A 20,401-nucleotide genomic window follows, 5' to 3' on the forward strand; every position below is an offset into this window, starting at 1 on the left:
TTCTCAAAATTCATTGCTACAACGTATTATTCCTTAAAGTAGTGGTGTTCATAAACTACTGAATATAAACTAGGGCAATTAAATTATCAAGAATCTCTATAATAAAAGCATGTCAATAAGACCATCCTTTCTGAAAGGGAAATGATAAAAAGATTTTCAAGATGGCTGCGGTAAATGTTAGACAGGAGCTATTGTTAATCAAGTACTCTGTATTATTTCTATTTTGTGTTTAAGATAAACTCCTATGTCACTGCAACAATCCCTTCAGAAAGAGTAAATACGTGTTCAATATGATACTTTCTATGATGTTAGAAGACAGATCATCATTAGAATGAAAGATTCCACTAAGTCTTAAGATATAAGATTTATTTAATATAAGCATGATTTGAAACAACAATTATAGATAAGCTCTAATGAGCTTTTAACTGACATTACATAAAACATGAGCTTGCTACAATAAGCATGATCAGCATGACGGGTATTACACTTTACATATTAGAGTTTTAGGAGTTGCGGTACCATCAAGAATGACTAAACGACGAGAAACGGTGGATGACAAAATGACGATGGGCAAAAGGGCAGCGGATAAGTTTCCTTGGTGTTTGACAGGGAGAGCTAAAATGACTGTCTCTCGTTAGATAAGCACATTTGTCCAACACTATTTTAAGAAAATTATGATGAAGGAAAGAAATATTTGATATAGAAACAGACAGATAGATTGATAGGTAGATTGATGATATTTTAACAAATATTAACTTCGAGACATGTATTGTACTTAATGAAGTATATTGCTCTTAGTGTCGTATATGTTGATTTTAATAATAATAATAATAATAATAATAATAATAATGGGGTCATTAGCAACAGCTGCGGCAGTGTCTTGATAACTTCTTTGAAGGATATGTATTATTTATTTGTATGTCTTCCAGCTATCTATGATCTCACCTGGATAGACTATTGTCATTCTATTTTTAAGAAAAGTGAAAAGGACAATCTGTACAATGGTTGTTTACGACAACTTTGTATTAAAAATAAAAGCACAGAGCGCATGTATTAAAAATAAAAGTACTGCGCTCTGTTTCTTGTTCCTTCCTACTGAGTGTAAACTACTTTGCATGACAACAGCTGGCGATAAGGTAAAAGAAATCCCACAAAAGATTATTTCGCCAGGGAACTCAGAAAAGTCATATTAGATGTGACGCTTTGAAATAAACATCTGGAATCCTGCATAAAAACAACAAAGCATCATTATGAAAATGAAAGATACAAATCTGTTGCATAAGGGAACCAACACCAAAGCCTTTTTGTGTTACTAGTAGATTGTTACACTTTCGGGCCTTTCAGACTATTTTCAAAATGTTATCAATGACGCATAGCTTTTAAATCCCCGACAGCGGATTCCCGGGAATCTTTCATGTTTTAGCATCTTGTTCTTTGTTTGTCTCCGAACTTTGAGAATTCTTTCCTTGCTGATTGGAAACCCTAAAAATGAAGAACAACAGATATTTCTCTTTCAAAAGCATGTATTCTTTCGTGAAAACTCCTCAAAATATGGTTGTTTCACATATTATACATCATCAATTTTGCAACCTTTAATCTTCTTTTTATTTTTAACACCAGAAACATACGATTATATAATGCATTAATCATTTGACAGAGTAAACTGGAAGGAATCAAGTAAATAAACCAAAATTCTGACTTGTGACGTTTCAACTCGTTCTTGTGGCCATGTGTTATAACGCCACATCTAAAACAGGTTTTTTTTTTCTTTTCTATCAAGTCTTGTTTTTAATTTAGTAAAAGAAAAGGGGCTACAGCACAACGTTAGGAGGAGAAAGCAGATTTAATACCCAACTGAAGACGATTTGCCTCTATCCCCGTCGTGCGGTTGTGGTGAATGGACTGATTTTTAGGTTTCAGGCGCACTGCATTTCAATCATTTAACATATACATTCCTTATGAATTCAGAAAGACGTATGATGAAGGCTGGTAATATCATAACATTATTCACCAGTATGTGGGTCATATTTACTTTGTTATATCAATAGTGGCTTTAACAACGCGTGGGTGTAACTTACTGTGTAATATCAATAATATCATAACAGCATTCAACAGCATGTGGGTCATAATTACAGTGTAATATGAGTATCATGACATTATCCACTAGCATGTACTTCCTAATTACTGCGTAATATCAATTTCATAATAGCATTTAACAGAGTGCGGGTCCTAATTACATAATTATGCTATCGATATCATAATATTATTCAGCAGGATATGGGTCCTCATTACTGTATAATATCGTGACATTATTCAACAGGATATGAGTCCTCATTACTGTTTAATATCAATATCGTGATATTATTGAACGAGATATGGGTCATCGTTACTGTTTAATATCAATATCGTGTCATTCAACAGAGAAAAGGTCCTCGTTACTGTTTAATATCAATATCGTGACATTATTCAACAACATAAAGGTCCTCATTACTGTGTTGTATTAATATCGTGACATAATTCAAAAGGATACCGGTCCTCATTAATGTGTAATATCAGTATCATGACATTCAACAGCATGTGTTTCCTCATTACCGTGTAGTGTCAGTATCATAACATTATTTAACGGCATAAGGATCCACGTTACTATGTACTATCAACATCGTGATATTATCCAACAGCTTATGGGTCCTCATCTGTGCAATATCAGTATCATGACATTATTCAACAGCATATGGATCCTCACTACTGTATAATATCGATATTTGGAAATTATTCAACGTCATATGGGCCATAATGACTGTGTAATAACATTATTTTAATAGCATTCAACCGAGAAATTCCTTACCTTCGCTTTCAAATGCCGCAATCTGTGAATATATTTTTAATTCCGCCCAAGAAACAAATCGGAAAATCTCCACAAATTTTACAATTGCAAAACATAATTTGTATTAAATGTTAAAGTGTAAATAGAGCGATTTACCGAGAAACTCCAGTCAGATCGCCTGTTGTGTGGTCTGTGTTCCTAGATTTCGCATTCTTCGAATCTTCTGATCTATGCATTGAATAATTTGATAAAGTTGTTTGATAATATAAACATATTCACGGAGCACTAATGAGTCACCTCATAAATTATTTATGTTTTTATAGTCATTCTTCAAAGGCAATTGCACGATTATAATCTGCTATAGATCTTAATTCATATGTAATCAGCTCGAATTGCAGTGCTACTGGCAACAATAATAGAAGCGCTCTGAATCGTTCCCCTAGATCCCGAGACATGTTCATCAACCTGAAATTCCCATCATGTGCCTTTCTTTTAATTTACTGCAACACCTCATCGAATTTTTTTCACTTCTATTTACATCCGACACATTCCACATTCCTTCGATTTAATCTACACGTGTTTATCTCAAGAAGAAAACGAACTTTCATTATTTAAAATGTCCTTTAAGCAATAACGATGCTTCTTTGCCCACCCTCTTCTACAAACATACCCTTAATACCGTGGGTTGACTCCTCATATCTTGGATGTATATCTACATTACGAGAATTAAATCGATGCTACAGGAAAAGTAACTTTTTTAAATTTAATTCCTGCTCAGATAGTAATAGTGTACCAAGATGTAAATCATTCTCTGCAATTCTGAGACGTTTCATATATTTTCATTTTTCAAGACAAACTTCAAATAGAAGACAGAAACAAAATGCCAATTGAGGTTTTAATCATTACAGTTTATGGTTAAACTTCTACAAACTGAAGAATACAATTTGATCCGAGAAGCGATTTGGGAGTCCATAAAATCAAATAGTGATATTTACCCTGTATCTTCTGAGCTCGATGAATCCGTGCTTTCATCCTCTGAATGGATCTTCTTGGATGATTCCTCTAACTTAGACCTCAGACTAGAAACATAAAGAAAAGACCATGAACATAAACAAATGACATTCAACCATCTTGTGATGAAGAATGACTATACTGTTGCATCAAATGGATTTGCATAATACCAGCCTCAAATCTCTGTTTCATCCTCTTGTTCTTTAAATGAAAACGTTTATCGTGTATATTCAGATTAAAATGTGATCTTTATTATATAGTATATGCGCTGGAAAGCTGGTTGGAACACATATAAAACATTACATCAAGCTTTAAAGGCATGTGTGTGTGGTGTTACCCTCTCCACAGATGAAAGAAAAAACTTTTTCGGAGTTGGAAGTGTGTGTGTGTGTGTGTGTGTGTGAAAGTGTTGGTAGAAATGAAATCGAAAAACCTTGTTTTAATTATGTCTTCTTTGGCACAGCATAAATATCGTTCAGGATGGTAAGTGCAAGAACGTGTGCCTGTAATCGGCGATACTGGACAAAAACCTAACATAACAAACCTTTCGTTTTCATGCCGTAGTTGTTCCATTTCTTTTTCCAGAGATTCAATCTTTTGAGTTTTTCCGTCATCTTTTGCACTATACAATGACAGAAAAGAAAACAGCCACACTTGAATTTCGAAAATAAAGGAACAAATTGGTTCATGTATTAATTAAATTGTATGACGTAGAGACTAACGTTACTGTACAGGAGTTTTGTATTCTATAACCATTCAAAAGTTTACATAGTCATATTTGTTTTCAGTCTAAATCGCGCCTATGTGAAACCTGCTTTTTAAACAGTTTACTTTGATCTGCAACATTTTTGAAATTCTACCGCGGCATAACCCAAATTATTTCGTTTAGAAAAATCTAAAAGTGATCAACGATAATTTCTACTGGTGAAAGGGGGATGGATGTAACTGCTAAAGACAAGTAATACATAGTACCTAATTCTATCAACAGTTGGGTAGTTTGCATGGCAAAACCAATATCAGTGTTAAACGTTTCTACGTATAAATGTTGCTCTGAGAGAATCTGCCAGCTAAGCAAACTGCAAGATAACAATGACATGACTAAAATATTGCAGGTTTCAGAGCCGGATTAAACCCTGTGGAGGCCCTTAGGCAGTCGAAATCTTGGCCCCCACCCTCGCAAATTATCTCCTAATACGTTTTATCAATATTATTTTGATCCGTTATCGCGGGGCCCCTAGGCCGGTGCCTACTATGCCTATTTGGTAATCCGGCACTGGCAGGTTTAATTCAAATCATCATACAATATGCACATGTTCAAAGCAAATCATATTTCAACAATATCAGAAAGGGCTTTTAAAGACAATTTAGCTACTAAATCTAGGTCAGTTACATTGCGATACAGACGAAAACATGATAGCAAAATTCCAACAGTACATAAAAGATTCAGGAGTGAAACTGAACTATATTGATGGAAGTGAAGCTTACTAGTTCGTACCGAGTGATATGGTTGTGAAAATGTAAGGTTCATAGCATAAAACAATAATTGACAGAAATGCAAACAAACCCATTTCTTGTTGATTTTTCTCCTGAAAGAATATCTAAAATGTTTCAGTGACGACATTGCTTACATTTTCTTTTTCATATGGCTCACTTTCTGAGCAAAACTATGAACGTAATAAAGAAGGCAATAATCCTTTTCTTACACCTTCTAAGTGTTTAAGTATTCACCTTTCATTTATATAAATAATTTACTGTATTTGGTCTTGTTTAACAAACCAAATTTAAATCTATATTTTACTATAGGCTTGTTTTTTAATATAATTAATATCGATCTGAGCAATCAAAAGTCCACCTGCGCACACGAGTATCAATATCTGGGGCAATGTTTTTACTTTTAATATTTGGGGTGGGGAGGGATGTCATCCACTTTGAGACGCAGGATTTGTTGTCCTTTCTTATGATGAATTAGGATGGTTGTTGCTTCGGGTTTCATATTATCCTTGACTATGGACCAAACAACCCAATTCACTGTCATAGTCTAAACTAATGAATCTAACAGAAAACATATGAGCTCGACTGTTCTTGTCTCCATAATTTACAAAATAATATTTGGATATTTGCACACATATATAAGCTATTTATATACTTTTTGGTTTGTTTTGCTGTTTACCCTCTCAATAAATCATTCTGAGACTCTCTTAAAGAAGTTAGGTTGTTTATGTTTTATAATTTCTCATATTTTTTGGTTTTGTTTTTGTTTGGTTGACAACAACATTAGAGGTTTTCCTCTATTTGCTATCATTCTAGATATCCTGTTTGGATATATCCTTCCTTTGCCTATTATAAGTTTGTGTACGATTTTGTTTTAGCATGATGGTGGTAATAATAAGATGTATATTGTCTTACCGCATTTATACATAAATGTATAATCGTCAACTTCTTCCAGGTTATAAAATATTTTTTAATCTCCCAGTCATGCTGTTTATTAAATGAACGTTCTCTACATCGCTGGTATCAAATATGTATATGTTCGATAGCTTTTTGTGATTTTGAAGAGCCACAGCTATAGCATTTGATCAAACTCCATTTATTGTGGTATTTAACATGTCAGTAATACTGGTGTGTTTCGGTAGCAAGAAAAGTGCTCCAATAGTAAGGTCTAGGAATAACGGATATTTTGTACTTATGCAGTAGCTGATAATTGTAGCTCAGTTGTAAAGTTTGGGACCATTTAGTGGTGTATTTGCCTTTGTGCGTAAGAAAAGATGTGTTTAGTTAGAAAGGCGCGAGTTTAATTATATTGTATACATTAGTAAGAGAAGTGAATCAGTGGAAACGTGCCTCTGGGGGTTTTTCTTTCTTTTCAAACAAATGTTTAGAAATTAGCTTCGTGTATGGTGTCACAAAATAGTTATTTATCATTACAACAAAGTAAATTAAATAAATTATAACGTCAAGTATATAGTAGTAAGAGCTGCGTTTCAGAACTCTCAATATATTTACCTGCTTCAGTATATTTACCTACTTCAATATATTTTCCTACTAACAATATATTTACCTCTTCCAAAATATTTACCAACTTACAATATGTATCAAGAATATAAATGCTAGAGTTATCAGCTGACCTTGCTTCCTGAGATACACTTTCTTGGTTTCCCTTTTCCACCACAGATGACTGATCTGCCATATTTGTATTTCTGCCCTCTGTCGTAGAGTGAATTAATGGATCAAAACCACTGTAATTAATTATGAATATCAAAAGCAATTTGAAATGAGTAAGAGAAAATGCCCTTTTAATAATAATAATAATAATAATAAACACCTTTTACACATTTCTTCCAAAAGCTGGACTCTGTATTTTCAACTGGTCAACCGTTACATTTCCTTAGATAAGGCCATGTCGGAAATAATAAGACCTCTGTGATTATAGACTATTAAAGTTTCAATCACAATGACACTTGTCGTTAGGCAAATATACCCACCGAGTAAAAAACAGTAAGCAACAACCAGTATATCATTCACATTTTATGAAAAATATAAAGTATCAGAGTAAAAGAAGAAAGAATTTCATTTCTTACCCCTCTAATAAAGGGCAACAATAAATTTGTATTAGGCTGCATAGAGAAAATATTCCGCCTAATAAAATTAATACTACTACTACAAATACTACTACTACTACTACTACTGATAATAATAATAATAATAATAATAGCAATACTAATAGTTTATTTAATTGGTTCACCATTTAGTTTTAATTACTTGTTGCCGTGCCCCTGTATCTAAATTCTTTATCTACAAAATTACAAATGCATCAACATACCTTTTCTTGGAAACCAGACAATGATAGCGGTCTTGCTGCAGAGATCTCAGTGCAGTTTCATAGTTTTCGTGGTGCTCTTTTAGCCTGTGCAAAGACATAATGTACATGCATTTATCTTAAACATAAAAGGAAGTTTTCTTCAAATCTCTTCCTCCCATTTGCATCAATATATTCAAAGAAAGAAAGTAAAGTAAAGTAGCAAATATCCATGAATGTTATTTTCTGGGTTTTGTGTCATGTCTCCTTCCTTTGAATTTTCGTTGTTAACAGCCATTCTGAAATTCAAAATAATTTTTTTAAAGTCTGCTGTCGTTTTCAGTATTTAATAGAGAACACATATTAACATCTGAGTGATGTGGTTTCTTTTATTGACTTCAACTGAAAATATTCCTAGATGTTTCCTCAACCATTTGGAAGGACAGATTCGATACTAATATTAAATCCATTTGTTTGGAAGCTAAATGACAGAAATGCCCCACAATCCGACCAATGTTTTCACTCTCATTGACTAACTCTAGAAGGATATAGACTGACAATAAGACTTTACAGAAATGCCCTATAAACCTACCAATGATAGCACAATACACCGTCTAATCTGACTAACTCTGCTAGGGTACATATTAACATTAAGGCTTCCAAGAAGTATGCATTTTAAATTTAAACTTCTTTTGTACTAAAATTTACAAAACAATAAGAAATGTAAATCCAGTGGTCCGAGAATCCCAAAAATAGTATGCGCGTGCATATAATTGGAATGTAACATTATTCACGCAATTATCAGCAAATATTTCATGATAATACAGTCTATGCTCGCTTAATGGTCGATACCAACTACAAACTGTACAGACCATGAGCGATAGTCGCATAATGTGTTGGCAGATCAGGGTCTACATTGTTTGTTCTAGTGATTACTCCTAACATACTGCATAGACCCACATCTCCCGGTGCATTATCCTACGGCAAATCTTAGTATGTTCAGTTTGCGGTTGGCACAACGTATAAGCGACGACAGACGGAACTTGAAATACACAGCATATAACTCGTCAGTGAGATCTCCATGTACATTACAATTTTCAGACGTGTATAAAAATAATTTTTTGATACTTGTATTCTACCATTTGTTCTCATGTTCGAGTTCGTGGGTTTTATCTGTTAAGGTTCTGATTGTCTCTTCATATTCATAATTAAGTCCTTTAGACCTGCAATGGAGAAACAAGATATATTGACATATTAATTTCATCAACAATTTTAAACTTTGCATCATTTATAACAGCTATTAATTATGCTCATAAATTATTCAGAAAACTATGCAACATGAAGAATGCTAATTTTTAAAAGCAGGAAATATTCGTTTGAATTTAACAATACAGAATATTCCCTTCATAGAGAATGCGTATCTGACTTTCTGTTACCACATATCATCTCCAGCTTTGTAGACTCCGCATATCATCTCCAGCTTTGTAGACTCAATTATTCCATCGAACCCTTCCGCATGAAAGGAACTACCCATATTAAAGAATATTTGGAGCGACAACAATAAAACATATATATGACCTCGACATTAATGTTTGTGAAACGATTTAGTGTGCACGTATTTTCTTTCCACTGTACAAGAATTTCAAGAAGTTATCAGTTTGCATCTATATCTATTATAAAATATTGAAAATAAAATATTTACATGTCGCAAATTCTCACCTTTGCAATAGAGTCAAGACCGTGTCAACCTCATCTTTAAGAGATCTAATTGCAATGCCATCTTTTTCCGTCTGAACTGCAAGTCTACAAAATTACAACCAAGCTATCGAAAAAGTACAGATTTTAAGAATATAGTTTTATGTTACTTGACACTAATTGATATGTGGACTTGAACATTTATATGCTTTAAAACTTTTATACAGAAAAATGCACGATAAAAAAGTATGGCTATCATTGCATGCAGGTCAAAAAGGTTTTAAAATACTAAATCTTGGACTTGTGAAATTACCATCAGTGCTATAAATATCACTGTGTGTGAGTCTTAAATGAGATCCGATGACAAGAAATATGAAATTGGTCTTAAGTGAGATCTGATAACATGAATTATGAGATTGGTCTTAAATGAGATCTGATAAAATGAAATATGAGATTGGTCTTAAGTGAGATGTGATAACATGAATTATGAGACAAACCTTAAATGAGATCTAATAAAATAAAATATGTGATCTGATAGCATGAACTATAAGATGGTCCTTAAATGAGATCTGATAAACATGAAATATGAGGATAAACATTCATTATTCACTTACTTGTCTGTGCGTTTCGGTTTGTAACGGAGACAAGGGGAGTAATTATTATAAAAGAATGGAATCATCTTCGCAATTACCATTTCGTTACTATCAATAAAAAGGCTGCATATCAATTTCTGCTCTCGATTCGAATAAGAAAGTAATTCCTATGTAATGCGCAAAACAATTTTTGAGCATAAAAGGAAAATCTGAGAAAGTCTGAAAAGCCTACCTATTGACCTCTGACTGCAGTGTAGCATTCTTTTCTTGCAACTTTCTGTTGTAGTCTTCCAGCTTTTCCATATCTCTAGTAGTTCTTGAAAATTAAATCGATATGTTCCCACTAAGTTATAATTCTGTAACACCTGTCTAACGTTTTGAAAGAGATTAAAAATCGAGGGAGAGATAATTATACAGATGAATGGAAGAATTATATTGCGCGATGATGCAAAGCAACGGAATACCAATTTTCATGCCTGTGTTTGTGCAAGTGTGTGTGTGTGTGTGTGTGTGTGAGAGAGAGAGAGAGAGGGGGGGGGGAGAGGGAGAGATGTATTCAAACCTTTCACATTCAGTTTTGTTTGCTTTGTTGGACCCTCATTCCATAAGAGATCTGACATCAACTCACTTCTAGTTCAGCATTATCAGTGTGTATTTTTATGGCATTAAAAAATTCTCAGATACTTTTCCATAAATGACATAATACTAACGGAAATAGTGATGAGATCGAATCTATTAATAGCCGTGTGTATTATACAATTTAAAATAAATGTTGTGGTAAGGATTAATCTTACTTTATGTTGGCCGTTTTATGGTTCACATGCCAGCCCCCCCCCCCAAAAAAAAAATAATTAATTTCCTTTTCGAATGAAGTCTATTACCTGTCTGTTAAATGTCTCTTGTGCTCATTCTCTTGCGACCACTTTGCTAGATCACTGCGATCGTCTCTCCTAAGGTTTAAGCTGAGTAAGGTAAAACATATATTAGGTCTCATCCCTGATTAAAATAAACTAATTAATAATTTCTGTTTAGAAAACAATTAAATAGATAGTCCTTTAAAAAAAAAAACTACCTACTTTGCCATATACGGTGAGGATAAAGATTGATACGTATGAAGTCAATTTTATTTAAATGTCGTTGGTTTATTTTAAAAATATGTTTGTTCCTCTTCGTTCCAGACTAATGGCTATTGAATGAAATAACGCTAGGTGATTAAACCGGGAGTTAATGTTTTTACCTGATTTTTTAAAGCTAATATAGAAATGCGTGAATTGCGAAAAACAAATCGACCGCAAACTGCACAAAATGAAATTAGATTGAACTTGAACTTTCAATATATGCATATGTATATAAAACACCCATTTATGCACCGACACAAGAGAGGTTCACCTTCTCCATGACAGATCAAACTTAATAAAAGACCTATGCAGAGCTTATATGATATATTGTATGTCTGTAATAATCTGAGCTTAGAATCTGCTAGAACTCACCAAGCACCTAACATACAATCTCGAAGTCGTGACAGAACACCCAAGGAAGCAACTCTGCCATGGCATTCATATTTCAGGTTTATCGGTTCAGCCCATTGATCAAATGTACACACAAGGGACGGTGATTTGAAAGCCCCTTGCTTTGATGTAGTGCTCTTTTCCATTGATAACCAGTTATCAAAATGGCAGAATTTTAGGTTTGGAAATAGATAGCAAAAAAGCGGATATGGAGCAGAAGAGCCCGAGTGACCGCAATACACCGTCTAAAATCGGTATGCACCTTATAGTACGGAGCATTGACGTGTACTGGGTGTCACGTGCTCCTGGCACTTTATGGGCAACTCAGTTGCCACTTTTGTTGAATCGGTGTCTAGTGTATTTCGTTTAGTTCCAATAACTAACAGTCAAGGCGGGAATCAAACCTGTATAATATGATTTTGCAACAAAAATAATTTCGTTGCATTGTTTTCATTTGTCACCATTCCTATTCAAAATCTAGTTTTTACATGATAAGAAATTCTGGCACAATGTTGGCGGTAGGACTCATTTGTAATGATTAGAAAATAAGTGCCCCTAAATCAACATATGTATTACCAGCTGATGCTTGTTACCTCTTTTTTTTAGTATCCGACAGAGACCTCTTAGGTTTCACCCCTCTCTCAGCTGCCAGCAATATCTCTAACGTTGAAATCTGAGAGGCCGATTCTTGTATGATTCTTACAAAGAAAAAATATAGTTCCTTTACAAAATACAAAATTAATGCGAAATGTTTTTAGAATCAACCGAAAGCTTTTTTCCTATTTCTTTATCCCCACATCACATACTTATATTTATGACATAAAAGATTGCTTATATATCTGATTTTTGCCACCATGTATAGCATATTTTGCACTGAGAAATGACGTTAATTACCCACATACCCTACACAAATTCTGACTGGAATTAATTCATGGCGATTAGTTATGTAATGCCATGCAGGCAGAGCTTGCAGCTGAAATTCACAATTTTTCTCTTTTCAAGTGACTAACATTTATGCCCAATATATTTCATCTTGTTGAAGATGTGATATTTCTGTACTTTGTTGAAAGGTGTTGTCATCATTTAATTACGAAAGCAAAATCTATTTTTTTATCATGAATTTACGTCCGTGAGAGTTGCATTAATTTATTTCATAGAAAGTTCTTCCTGTAATATTTTTACCGATAACAACGTCATACCGTTCTCTTTCACTTTCGAAGTCGCTCTTCTTTCTGGCATATCTGTAATAAAAGGAAGGGGAAAAAACGACGATATAAAATCTTATATATATATATATATATATATATATATATATATATATATATATATATATATATATATATATATATATATATATATATAGCTGGCACGTTTATTTATTTATACATTTTATTAAGATCGTCTTTCATGAGTGTAGAATATGCTCAGGAAAATAATATAGTGCAATGATGTAGCTTGCCTTCAAACTGCTTAAAAACCGCTCTTGACAAAATTATATGGTAACATTTTCCGTGTGTTTAGAGAGAAAAAGAGGCAAAAACTATGCAGAAAGTGGAAGAATCTGGACCATACGCCTTGCTGCCTTATTGTATTTTGTGATAAGAACCACGGGTCAAATTGCTCTTCTGTTGAACTTTCATCGAAAATAAGAGGAAATTGTATCGTGGAAATCATAACTCACGTCAATAATAAAGCTTAGGGACTATTCCATCCTGTTCTTTAGATTTATGGTATGGTAAGGTCAGTAATTTATTCTTCATATGGTTCATTATTCCCTATACATTGCAGAACACGAGTTCGACCAAAGCGTGTGTATTTCACAACATATAAATTTCTCTTTTAATTGTAATTGAATCCGATACAAAATAATAAATAAAAACTAAAAAATTTTTACAAATGTTATTTATGATACCTACTTGCTTGATAAAGCTTTTATTTCTCTCTGTGCTTCTGAATACTTCTTTCTATCGAAAAGAAAACGTTAGTGTGGTTGAAAACAAAACCTATTCAAGAGTAACAATTAAAAGTGGATATATGTTAATAATTGGTAGAGAAACTTGACAGAAACCATCCTATTTTCATTACCTTTTGATCTAAATGAGTCAATTTATAAACACGATGTAAAGATGAGTGCTATGCTTTTTGATCCACCATCAGTCCTAAGTATACCCTAGTTGGTGTGAAATTCACAACGCTAAGTTTACTATAGTGGGTGTGAAATTCACAACGCTAAGTTTACCATAGTGGGTGTGAAGAGTGGGAGTGAAATTCATTACGCAAAGAGTACCCGAGTGATGAGAAATTCTAGGATCTAATTGTAAATGTTCCAAAATAGTGTGCTGGAAAATTATCCTTTTCCACGTTAACCGAAAACACATCTTGCAAATAAACATGTACTGATATCTAGCTTGCGCCACATAATGATATTTACATGTATTTGCATATACACAACAATATGCATGCACGACAAGGGAAGCTTGTATTCTTTAGCGTTTTGTTGGCCTGAGCACACGCACTAACTTGCAGGGGCGCGGGCAGAATTTGTGCACGTTCTCCCTCCCCCCCCCCCCCCGCTTCCGCTATTTGCGAGTGCCCATGCTAACATGACAAGGAGCTCAAATACTGAACATTTTCTTAAAAACAGCAAAGATACACCACATATGGCATGGTGCGAGGATGACAAAGTAGATAGAAGTAATAAAAGTACGCATCTCCTTTCCTTCAAAACGCGAAAACTAAATACCAATAGTCATGTTTTTACACTGGATTACTCCATTTTACTTGAAATACAAATTTACAATGTTGAGAACTGCAACCATCAATCTAACATTTCTATAGTTTATATAATCAAGCGAGAACCCTACGTTGGCTCTATGAGACATACCTTTCCTCAAATAACTCCCTCTCAAGCCTTTCTGTATATCCTCTGAAAATAAATTTAAGAAAAACAAACATCAGCTATTGAAATATTTACCAAAACAAACAAAATCCTTGTCACAAAAAGACTGGCTCCAAACAGAGGATGAAATGAAAACTGACAGGACACGTGGGCATACACCAGCAATGCTCTATCAACTTTAGACAATAAAACATATCGATCGAGATCGAGATCGATAGATCGCCAGAGATCGAGAGATCGAGAGATCGAGAGAGAGAGAGAGATTAAATTTGATTTATACTCCTTTATATCTTGTAAGTCTGACACTGGTGGCATGGACGAAGTTATGACTCAAGATTCGAGGTTCGAGATTTTTAATTGGTAATCAAGGTCACCAACCCATAATACAAGAAAATATAAAAAGACAAAATCTATTACCCGAAGCGCACATATTCATATTGTGTTTATATTAAACATTGTTATGTAGTCTCTTGTCGACGCAGTACATGGTATATTGAATAACAAAAGGATTTTGTGTTGACATAAAGCCATACAATTTTCCTAGAGATGGTGTATTGTACCAAGATTTGTCTAAATTCTTTTCTCTTAGATTCTGATAGTGTTTACAAATAATAAATGCATGATATTAATCTTCTACTAAGTCAAATTACTGTGACAACGAAAATTACACAAAGGATGTGCTGCTGTAATACTATTATGTCTACCAATATCTATATAAATGCATAAATATGTAAACCTATCGAGAAATGCTACTCAACATTTATTAATGTTTTATAATTTTGATAATACCCACATTTCGACGACTGCGTGGATTTATCATGACAGTTTTTGACTAATACAATCGTTGAGTCTTTGAGAGAACGCTGTTCCAAACACATTAACATTTCCAACAGTGTTTTATTTCCACACAAAGCCAAATCCATTGCTAAGTAATAAATGTCTCGTATGTCATGTCCATGTAACACGTCCTTTATCATCTAATGATTTAAGCATTGTGTAGCATTCAGCTGAGTATACGCTGCTATCCTTATGTACCAATTTTTACCAATATTTAACACACCTAGAGTAATATGTACTACACAACGGTAGTCTGCCACATTCAATAAAGGCAACATAATTATTCACATTACGTGAGATACATAGATATTGTTTACAGCAACGGCTATGAACGCTTTCAATACATTCTGAATACGCGTGTTGCCAGATTTCAGAACCATATCATAATAATATAGGTTTTACCATAGGATCAAATATTTTAAATGCATCTATACTTCGAAAGTACCCAAATTCCTTTTCTACACTTCGAAAGTACCCAAATTCCTCTGGAAAATAAAATATAGCCTTAACTGATGTGATACTCTGAGCTACGAACTTATGAGTGGGTAGTGACTTACAATTTTTCTAACCCTGACTTAAATTGGATCTTCTCAAAATTCATACGATTATGCATTTATAAATGTGGAATAAGAGACGAGGATTTCAAGATAGACAATATCTAAAGAGGGATATCGAGATTTCACTCATTCGGCGTGGATTAATTGTTGACATGTGGAATAACCGCTCTAATGATGTAGTTTTGGACACTTGTAATGCATATTATGGGCAAACCTTTGTTTCATTAATGACAAACATTTGCGCGAGGGATCGGACAGGAATTCGTCTTCTGTACAAGAGGCGAAGTTTTATTAAGAGACTACGACATATTTGATGGAGAAGGGGTGTTAATAGGTGTATTACACTTGGTAGCAACAGTCATATTGTACAGTTTCAAGTGACCATGAGCGTTTGCTGCAGTGGGGGTGGGTGTCATAAAAGGTCTCGCAACTGCTCCGAAAACCAGTGAGAGCGACGAAGGTGTACAGCTCGTAGAGATTTTAATTGCCGAAATGGTTAACTTTGTTAAGCTGTCTTGCTTTCTGATGGCTACATTCCGATGGCGTGTTCAAGAATGGGAGTGGTTGATAATGTCATAAAGGTTAGTCTACGTTTTATGTTAAATCTTCCATCTTTGTTTTGTTTCGCTTATACAGAGATTTATTTCAAGGATAAAGGGGGATTTATTAAGTACATACAATTTCTTCTCTGAAAACATAATGAATTTGATGATACCAAGGACACAAACTCCAATATTACTTTAGGGGAAACCCTGATATTTCGATTAGGATATGGTTTTTACTGCGAACGTACTTTTTTCTGTTACACTTTGTATCCATTTCGTTTAAACTAAATGTGTTTTCGTTATAAATCTTTGTTGTATCTTTCTTTTAATTTTTGTTTCTTCGTATATTTTGTTTTTCTATTTCCGTTACAACTGTTACCTTTCTTCCAACGTATCGTATCCTTGAGTATCATATTCGTCCGATGACTCTTCGTGGCGTCTTCGATACATCTAGAATTGAAAAAAGAAAAACAGGTTCCGAAATTCGCAGCTTATTGTGTTAACCAAATTAAAGATAGCGCAATGAGATAGCAACATAGTTAATTAACATTATTGACAATCCTTCCCTTGCATATTTTAATTTGCGACATACACCAGTACTTCAGACAATATAAAGCGATTAACATACAGTTAGAAAATAAGTCACGGAGAAAGTACTGGCCAATTAAATGATGACAATATATGAAGAAAGAAATCATTAATAAAATATAAAGCGGAAGTAAAAGAAAAAAAGAGTCAGTAAAGAAACAATAAATATCACAAAATGGGTTCAAAGCTAAAGAGGAATTGAATTTATTATGAAGACCGTACGATAAATAAAATATGGGCGTTTCCACCGTATAGCGTTTGCGTTTGTTTCAGATAAATGTTGACTATCCGATGGTGATTAGTCAATGTATCTGTTTAAAGGTTTGAAAACAGTACGAGGAAGAAACGGACTGAAAGTTAAAAATTGTCTTTCTTTGTTGCCATTAAGGTGTAATTGTTTTACAAATAAAAAGGCATTTAATTCTTGTTTAACTTTAAAATACGGTTTAGTATTCTATTTTTTTGTTCTCCTGAGCAATATTAGTAATTTCCGAATTTTTCTATATCTGGCCAGGAAAAAAAGATGAAATAATATGTTAATATAGCTTTAATAATAAAAATTTCTAAACAAAAGCAAAACAAATCAAAACAAACACACGCACATACACACAAAAGAATAATGTTGTTTTAGGATTATGTTTAACATTGAAGTTACGGAAGTTGTTGGGTTAACTCCCCTGGAAATGTGTTTGACGGTTAAGACAATTAATACCGCTGATGATTATGTGGATTGAAACATTGTTGTGCCAGTCGTCTACGTACAAAACGAAGCAACATATGAATGATTAGAATGACTAATACTCCTCAGTTTTCACAAGGAACAAAATTTGCAACAGTTTCATCTGTTGCTGCCATGTGTGTGAGGTTGCTTAATAATCTGAAAGCAGGGAGAAAGGCTATATAACAACATGCACAATTTCGATGATAAAAAGTAAAATATTTTAATAATGAACGACACCTTTTCAGTGACATGTACCAATTATTGAAATTAAACAAAAATTGAAGTATACCCTTAATTAATTGGCAAAAGAAAGCTAATATTAACGACTTTCGTTCACAACTACCTTTGTACAGAGAATAATAAAAACGACTGTATGGTCATTATGGACGTATCTTGTGCCATTCATTGCTTTCCTATAATACAATCAAGACGAAATAATGCGCAACGTTTTGAAAAATACAACTTAAAATCAGCATGGGTTACAAAAGTATGGTCCCCACACTGGAATAAGAAGTACAGTCATGCTTATCGCATCTGGTGTCATACAACTCGGGAAGATTATAACATTTATAGTCTATTGCATTGTTAAGTCAGTTTTGAGATTTCAAACGCTGACGTCATTCATTGTATCACTACGAGAAAACTCTTTTCATTTTTATGTAATGTCGATGGACAAAAGTTACCCTTCGTGGTTTCACCTAGATATCATTGTATTAATATGTCTTTCTGTGTTAACGCATGGATAATAGGGAGCGAATTCATTTTCAGACCTAATGTGTTATCTCGTGCAAACTTAAATTTTATTCATAACAATTGCCTGTGCCGCGTGTGTGAAAATATACAGCAACAACAACACCCAACAAAAATGTATGCCTCTGTATGTATTGGTATGTATAACTGTATGTGCTTATGTGTACTTATCTGATACTAACTTATATGTGTTATCTGGAAAACAAGCTCAGTGATTAACGAAGAAAACGATGACGATAATGATGATGAAAAACAACAATCACAACATCAATAAAACCTACAACGGCGACCACTAGCATAAAATGATATATTTGTTTGCCTGGCATATGTACTAAGAACACCTGCATAAAATGATATGCTTGTTTATCTGGTATATCTAAGACCACCTGCATACAAGGATATGCTTCTTTACCTGGCATATATAATAAGACCACATTCCTACGAAGATATATTTATTGACCTGGCATATATAAGACCACCTACTCATAAAGACCGCTATCCGATAATCTAGAAGAAGAGGCAGGAGGAGAAATAGCAGGAACAAGAGAGTTTAAGTGTTACCTTAGACATGAAATCCAGTCACAGACTCTAAATCTGTCAGTATCCAGCGGTCCGTTTTCTTCACGAATTAATTCATAGAAGTCATAAATCCATGTCCAACCATAATGTCTCTCGACAGTGATGTTCAATCACATCATATTTGGGTTTCCGTTTCTGTGTTCTCGGCGATCGAGAACGGCTGAAGTGCACCACCAGTTCGCGCAATAACCTTAGTTTGAAAAAGCGGTGTTTGCTGATATCGCAGTTTTGTCGCTAGATACATTTCAAATATTTTGAATGTATATTGTTTACTTGTTATGGACGCGTTTCACGGTGACTGCGTTCGAAAGGTCTACATTGGGCGATTGGAGTGACATTCTCAGGCGCAATCATCGATCGATAATACTCATTCAGAGAACGCGCATGTGGTCTCGTTTGTGAGGTAACGTCTGAATATATATATATATATATATATATATATATATATATATATATATATATATATATAGAGAGAGAGAGAGAGAGAGAGAGAGAGAGAGAGAGAGAGAGAGAGAGTACACACTTAGTGAAGAAAAAGAGATAAGTACACAACATTTAGTATCTCGTCTGTGTGCACGCGCGCATGGAAGGGCACAACCACCATCTGCAAAGTTGAACAAGGACGATTGCCGTATGCGGTTTGTTATGGTAATTGGCAATTATGAATGAGCTGTAGTACGTAGCTTAAAATATTTGGCTTAACTTGAATACAGAAGAGTAACTACCATCTCCGGCGGCTGCTGCAGTGTGTGTGGAGGGTGGGGGTCGCATAAACTCAGAGTTGCGTCACTGCTTGAGAATACTATGTAATTGACTTAGACTTGTGATGCCAGCATTTACATTTATCATACGTAGAGTACAATAATGATGTGTGTGTGGGTGTGATTTACATTTTTAACGTAGCTTGAACAATGTTTCAGTCATATCGCTACGATGTCTGCAGTGTGACAGTTTATAGTGATGTCTATCACTAGGGCATCATGCCGCAGACATGTAGCATGATGTCCCACCCAGTCACATTATCCTGACACCAGGCCGACCAGTCCTAACACTAACCTCTTAATGCTGAGCGCCAAGTGAGGCAGCTTTTAGTACCATTTTTGTAAGTCTATGGTTGGTATGACTCGACCGGAGATCGAATAATGGAGAGTACTCTTATTTATATTTTTAAAAAATCGTGTTTTTGTGATACCCTCCTTATAAACAAGTTTCCATGCAATCATTCTGTCACCAAATATCCCGAACATCTGGGTTGAAACTCGTGAAATTAGTTGACGTTATGTTAACCATCTACGTGATTTATGTCCTTCACCCCTGCTGCATCCTGGGACGGGTCAAAGGTCAATTATGCAGGTTCAATGACAACATTTTCAACAAAAGAATTAAGATAAAAAATAAGACATCAGGACATAGAAAGATGACGGCTTATAGATGGAACTGGCTTTACGTTATGACACCGGGGTCCCTCTCAAAGGGGGGGGGGGTAAGCACAAGAAGG

At 34.3% G+C, this 20,401-nt stretch overlaps 1 protein-coding gene across 2 annotated transcripts; it reads right to left on the reverse strand.

Annotated features, from left to right (window-relative positions):
- Positions 1 to 351: 351 nt before the first annotated feature.
- On the reverse strand, positions 352 to 19,282 carry LOC149797941 (uncharacterized). 2 transcript variants are annotated; one of them, XM_089963000.1, is made up of 16 exons: positions 18,886 to 19,282; positions 16,645 to 16,715; positions 14,312 to 14,353; positions 13,344 to 13,391; positions 12,627 to 12,668; positions 12,021 to 12,125; positions 10,801 to 10,881; positions 10,152 to 10,235; positions 9,351 to 9,434; positions 8,771 to 8,854; positions 7,656 to 7,739; positions 6,961 to 7,071; positions 4,380 to 4,457; positions 3,820 to 3,903; positions 2,981 to 3,052; positions 352 to 1,482 (listed from the first exon to the last, which is right to left on the reverse strand). In XM_089963000.1, the coding sequence occupies exons 1-16, from the start codon at positions 18,892 to 18,894 to the stop codon at positions 1,413 to 1,415; spliced, it is 1,149 nt and encodes a 382-aa protein (XP_089819126.1). In that variant the 5' UTR covers positions 18,895 to 19,282; the 3' UTR covers positions 352 to 1,412. The 2 variants fall into 2 exon arrangements, with proteins under 2 accessions (XP_089819126.1, XP_089819128.1); XM_089963002.1 differs by lacking the exon at positions 13,344 to 13,391.
- Between the last annotated feature and the right edge of the window lie 1,119 nt (positions 19,283 to 20,401).

This window comes from Sinohyriopsis cumingii, chromosome 6, assembly GCF_028554795.1.
Source record: "Sinohyriopsis cumingii isolate HCF-2022 chromosome 6, ASM2855479v2, whole genome shotgun sequence".
Lineage (NCBI taxonomy): Eukaryota > Metazoa > Mollusca > Bivalvia > Unionida > Unionidae > Sinohyriopsis > Sinohyriopsis cumingii.

Excerpts from the sequence above, each read along its gene's own strand:
- LOC149797941 (XM_089963000.1), bottom strand. Across the intron at positions 7,740-8,770 it reads CTCGAACATGAGAACAAATG|GCTAAAAGAGCACCACGAAA; the intron begins GTAGAATACAAG and ends GTCTTTGCACAG. Across the intron at positions 1,483-2,980 it reads GATCTGACTGGAGTTTCTCG|GGTTTCCAATCAGCAAGGAA; the intron begins GTAAATCGCTCT and ends CTTCATTTTTAG.